The sequence below is a fragment of the Penaeus vannamei genome, chromosome 16 (genome assembly GCF_042767895.1).
Source record: "Penaeus vannamei isolate JL-2024 chromosome 16, ASM4276789v1, whole genome shotgun sequence".
NCBI classification, from domain to species: Eukaryota; Metazoa; Arthropoda; class Malacostraca; order Decapoda; family Penaeidae; genus Penaeus; species Penaeus vannamei.
This window is the reverse complement of record NC_091564.1, coordinates 1,406,973-1,413,403: the sequence shown is the minus strand read 5'-3', so window position 1 is coordinate 1,413,403 and position 6,431 is coordinate 1,406,973. Positions and strand designations below refer to the sequence as shown.

Here is a 6,431-nt window from a genome sequence, read left to right as displayed (position 1 = left end):
GTAGGTAGGAAGATATGAAGGAAGGTTGGAAGGTAGGAAGAAAGGTATGAGAGAAGGAAGGAAGGAAGATTGAAAAGAAAGATCGTGCAACATATGAATGCTGGGTAGGTAGATAGAAAGGTTGTTAGTACACAATTCTTACAAGCTCGATTTATATAATGCATATGTGCAAGCAGATATAAGCCATATAAGAGCATGTATGTAAGTATGTATAAATTAATATATGCATAATTGTATGTATGTACTGTATACATGTATGTACATATGCATAAATGTATCATGTTTGTATGTATGTATGCATATATGTATGCATGTATGTATATATGAATGTATGAGCATGTGTATGCATTTATGTTTGAATGCATGTATGTATGTATGTATGTATTTATGCAATTTTCTAATTATGTATATGCATGTATGTATTTATATATGTATACATGTATGTATGCATGTATGTATGTATGTATATATATGTATATATGTATGTATGTATATATGTATGCATGTATGTATGTATGTATGTATATATGTATATATGCATGTATGTATATATGTATGCATGTATATATGTATGTATGTATGTATGTATATATGGATGGATGGATGGATGGATGTATATATGGATGGATGCATGGATGGATGGATGTATATGTGTGTATGTATGCATGTATATATGTGCATATATATGTATGTATGTATGTATGTATGTATGAATGGATGTATGTATGCAGGTATGTATATGTGTATGTATGTATATATGTATTTATGCATGATATGTATGTGCATACATATGTATGCATGTATGTATGCATGTATGCATGTGCATATATATGTATGCATGTATGTATGTGCATACATATGTATGTATGTATGTGCATACATATGTATGCATGTATTTGTATACATATGTATGCATGTATGTCTGTATGTATGTATGTGCATACATATGTATGCATGTATGCATGCATGTACATATGTGCATACATATGTATGTATGTATTTAAGGCGGGGGGTATAACCCCTTTCGCTTCATGACTGAATCACCCCGCAATAATCCCGTAGGCAGCATACTTTGGAACACATGTAAAAAAGACTGACATCATCATTTCCCTGCTGAAACAATGACCGCAAAGAATATAGCCTATCTACAATTATTTTAATTTTTTATTATTTTTTATTTTTTATTTATTATGATTTTTTTTTTTTGGGGGGGGAGGGGGTGCACTTACACCCCGGAACTAGAAAACGGCTGAATCATCGCGCCCATAACCAAGGGGCGAGCCACACCGCTAGGCCGGCCGCCATATTGGTTTTCCATTCCATCTCGCGTGTGGGATTTTTGTGTGTGAGTAAACGAACCATATTCTTCCAAGGGATTAATCCGTTCAATTGACGTTAGTGTGAGTAAGGGAACTATTTTCTTTCAAAGGATTGACTGGCGCAAAAGAAAAGAACATGCATGCGCACTCCGAGGTTTTGCCAAGTTAAACTACAGCGAAATTTGAAGATCGACATAAAAATGGACGAACGCGATTTCAAAATCTGAAGATTGCGCTCCTCTTTTTTTCAATTTCCTTTCTCCACACATAAACGCGTTACTTTTTTCAAATCAGTAACTAGTAAAACGATGCCGGGCGCTCTGTGCAAGCATATCTCAATTCCCTGGCCATTTAATGAAGAATATAAATAACTTCAACGCTGATATCCCGTGATCAAACTCTTGCTCTCTCTATTATTATTTTTTTTTTCCATTAAAACTCGTCTTGCTGAGTCTCTAAAAAAACGACTTTTGTTTTTTGTGTTAAGTCTCAAAACGTCTTTCGTTTTTGTGTTAAGATTTTTCGAGAGGGTCATAACTAACACAGAATCAACTTTTGTCAAAGTTATACGCCATTAAATTTACAATCACGTGGCCATTTAGCAAGAAGGTAGAACGGCTGGGGGTCATAAATGTGCCTATGAAGCAAACACCCATCACTAACCTCTTTAGAAAATTAATAATGGTAGTTGGCGGAAATGATAGAAAATATATGCCCACATTGTTAATATAATTTGACAGCTGGTTACTACAAATAACCTTAGCAACAACTTTATCATGTTTACCTGGCTTATTTCATCAAATATACTTTTTGATAGGGGGGGGGGGGTAGGATAACGATTGCATACCCTCCCACACCCAATCCCTTTTCATATATACTTTCGGCACCTCTTCGTGTGTAGGTACGCGTGTACAAGGTCTATATAAGTACTTATATAGACCTTGCGCGTGTACACATACATGAAGCCATGCGTTCATCTCCGTACATTCGGGGTCAATATTCTTATCAAACCTGTTTCGAATCCCGTTTTCGAACCTTCGCTGAACACCACACTTTCTGTATAGGGTGAGACAGATTCAGAGCTTCATTTCGTGACATATCATTTTTGTCCTTCGCTGTACGTCCGTGTATGTGTACGCATATATGTGCAGAAACGAAGCCAGGGTTTTCAAGTGGAACCTGGAACTATTAAAGCGAAGCCGTGGTGGACCGTTATGGCTTTCTCGAGCCCTTGCATGGCTGAATTGTTTACTTTTGTGCCAACGACCTATAGAAGTCATTGTGTTGTTCAACTATTAAAAAGCGAGTTAAAAATCTTAATGGGATTGAGCACGTGCTATGCCACTGTGTTTGTGTTAATGCTGGTGTGCGTGTGTGCGTGGGGGTGGGGGGGCACGTGCGTGCGTGTGCGTGTGTGCGCGTCTGCGTAAAAAAAAAAAAAAAAAAAAAAAAAAAAAAAAAAAAAAAAAAAAAACATTCACAACCAAAATTGCACTCAATCGTTACCTGGAATTATAAACTTCATTTGACATCATATTAGTAACAATCATCGATATTACAAAAGGAACAGACGTCAAGGGCGTTCGGATTCTTAGAATACTGTCCATTAAAATCGGAAAAAATGATATGAATGAGATTATCTCCACAACGCAAGAGCTGCATTCAACAAATCTTGGGTCACACTAATCTCTGTCCTGGAATCCCTCCACAGCCTCGCCGAAATCAGGTCAGCTGACAAAAAAAAAAAAAAGTAGGCTGGCCAGATTTTGGCGAGGCTGTCTTGGGATTCCATGGCAGAGAAGACTAGTGTGACTCCAGCTTAACCGATTTCAATGACTATCTTATTTAGAAATAATTTCTGATGATGATATCACCGAAACCATTCAAATAAATCTCTTGTGCTGTGAAGGCATTTCTTCTCACCCATACCTTTTTCTACATAAAGATTAGTAACAGAAACATTTTGAATATTTACAAACTTAAAGCCCCGTGTTAAGATAATCAACAATAATAATATGTAACACACTGCACATTCACATTACACATCTAGAATGGAACCAACCTTCACAAGAAAATCTTTGTGCTTTGTTCGTGCGTTTTGGTTTCATATGCCATGTTTATATTCTCGGATTGTGTGTGCAGTCAAAACCTGCTTCGTTTTTGTGAAAAGGGTTTCCTTTCAATGTAATTTAAGAAAAGATAATAGCATCACCTCAGAAACGGACAGACCCACCTAACAAAACGGAGACCCACCTCAGAAACGGACAGACCCACCTAACAAAAACCCACCTCAAAAACGGACAAACCCACCTGAGAATCGGACAGATCCATCTCACAAACGGACAGACCCACCTATCAAAACGGAGACTCACCTCAGAAACGGACAAAACCCCCCTCAAAAACGGACAGACCCACCTAACAAAACGGATAGACCCACCTTAGAAACGGACAGACCCACCTAACAAAACGGACAGGCCCACCAAATAAAACGGACAGACCCACCTAACAAAACGGACAGGCCCACCTAATAAAACGGACAGACCCACCTAACAAAACGGACAGACCCACCTAACAAAACGGACAGACCTACCTAATAAAACGGACAGACCCACCTAACAAAACGGACAGACCCACCTAAAAAAAACGGACAGGCCCACCTAATAAAACGGACAGACCCACCTAACAATACGGACAGACCCACCTAACAATACGGACAGACCCACCTAACAAAACGGACAGACCCACCTCACAAACGGACAGACCCACCTAACAAAACGGACAGACCCACTTAAGAAAACGGACAGACCCACTTAACAAAATGGACAAACCCACCCAACAAAACGGACAGACCCACCTCACAAACGGACAGACCCACCTAACAAACAGGACAGACCCACCTCAAAAAACGGACAGACCCACCTAACAAACGGACAGACCCACCTGAGAAACGGACTGACCCACCTAACAAAACGGACAGACCCACCTAACAAACGGACAGACCCACCTAACAAAACGGACAGACCCACCTAACAAAACGGACAGACCCACCCAACAAAACGGACAAACCCACCTCACAAACGGACAGACCCACCTAACAAAACGGACAGACCCACCTCACAAAAAGGACAGACCCACCTAACAAAACGAATTGACCCACCTAACAAAACGGACAGACCCACCTCACAAAAAGGACAGACCCACCTAACAAAACGAACAGACCCACATGAGAAACGGACATACCCACCTCACAAAAAGGACAGACCCACCTAACAAAACGAATTGACCCACCTAACAAAACGGACAGACCCACCTCACAAAAAGGACAGACCCACCTAACAAAACGGACAGACCCACCTGAGAAACGGACAGACCCACCTAACGAAACGGACAATCCCACGTAACAAAACGGACAGACCCACCTCAGAAACGGACAGACCCACCTAACAAAAACCCATCTCAAAAACGGACAGACCCACCTAACAAAACGGACAGACCCACCTCATAAACGAACAGACCCACCTCACAAACGGACAGACCCACATGAGAAACGGACAGAACCACCTCACAAACAGACAGAGCCCACCTAACAAAACAGGTAAATCCACCTAACAAAACGGACAGACCCACCAAACAAAACGGACAGACCCACCTCAGAAACGGACAGACCCACCTAACAAAACGGACAGACCCACCTAACAAAACGGACAGACCCACCTCACAAAACGGACAGACCCACCTAACAAAAGAGACAGACCCACCTCAGAAACGGACAGACCCACCTAACAAAACGGACAGACCCACCTCACAAACGGACAGACCCACCTCACAAACGGACAGACCCACCTTACAAAAAGGACAGACCCACCTAACAAAACGGACAGACCCACCTCACAAACGAACAGACCCACCTTACAAAAAGGACAGACCCACCTCACAAAACGGACAGACCCACCTCACAAACGAACAGACCCACCTCACAAACGGACAGAACCCACCAACCCACCTGCTTTGAGAGGGTGCGGTGCTGGCGCAGTGATCTGGAAGGGCGCTCCATGCTGGGGCTGCCTGGCGTGCTGCTTGATCCGTTGTGAACCACTATGGACGGTACTGAAACGGAAATAAAAAAGGTGTTTAATATGGACGGTTTGCTGATTGTTGTTTCACCTTGGAGTCGTATTTTTTCTTTTTCTTTTTAGATTTCGTTGTGGTCATTGCCTTGCTTCGAGTGAGTTCAAAAGCGAAAAAGTATTTGGGTGAGTAACCATATCTCCTGCATGGATAATTCGTAACTATTTTATTTCGAAGGTAACTACGAAAACCGGTTCATGAATAATTTTCTCGGTGATCTAACTTCGTAAATAGTCACGGTATTTCGTGTTTCAACTTTGCTGTTTTTTTCGTGTTTTGCTTTCGACGAATGAAGATAAATGCTTTGCAAACCACTTTAATCCTAATCAACACATGAAACGAACAGTATTAGTCTTGCTGACCCATTAATACCAATGTAATTACAGCTGATATTTCACCATAATTATCTCAGAGTATTGGCAGCGGGAGGGTGTCTAATCAAGTCATGTCAGATCAATCGTTAAATTACCCAATTACAGCAATCCAACACATTCATCTTATTATAAACTATTTTTGCTTGTACACACATACACACATACACACACGCACACGCATGCACGCACACACACGCACGCTTACACATAAACAAACAAACACGACCAAACACACACACGCACGTGCACACACATACACTAGTATAAATTAAAACCCGAGAAATTACCTTGCGCAGTACATGACCTTGAAATAAGGGAGGAGGGATACATATAGCTGAATACCTATCACAACAACAAGCAAACAAAATTAATCAAATATTCAAAGAAAATGTACGTAAAGAGGCCCCAACGCCTATAACCACAAAAATGTCCAGCGTAGACAGACCACTCATCCATGGCATTAAAAAAGAAAAAAAAGAAAAAAAAACAGACATACGTAGCACAAGATAGATACAAATAAATCCCATGTTTTTTTCCTCCACAAAAATATTCCTATCTTCAATCTCGAATCAATAAATACAAAAATCACTATGAATTTCCAAGCCGTGAC

General features: G+C 40.6%; 1 protein-coding gene across 10 annotated transcripts in view; it reads right to left on the bottom strand.

Moving 5' to 3' along the window:
* Positions 1–6,431, bottom strand: part of enc (R3H domain containing protein encore) — a 172,800-nt gene that overhangs the window by 61,646 nt on the left and 104,723 nt on the right. For all 10 annotated transcript variants that reach the window (XM_070131001.1, XM_070130997.1, XM_070131005.1 and 7 more), the window contains one exon: positions 5,323–5,426. In XM_070131001.1, coding sequence (XP_069987102.1) covers positions 5,323–5,373 — 51 coding nt within the window. In that variant the 5' untranslated portion in view covers positions 5,374–5,426. The remainder of the gene's footprint in view (positions 1–5,322; positions 5,427–6,431) is intronic.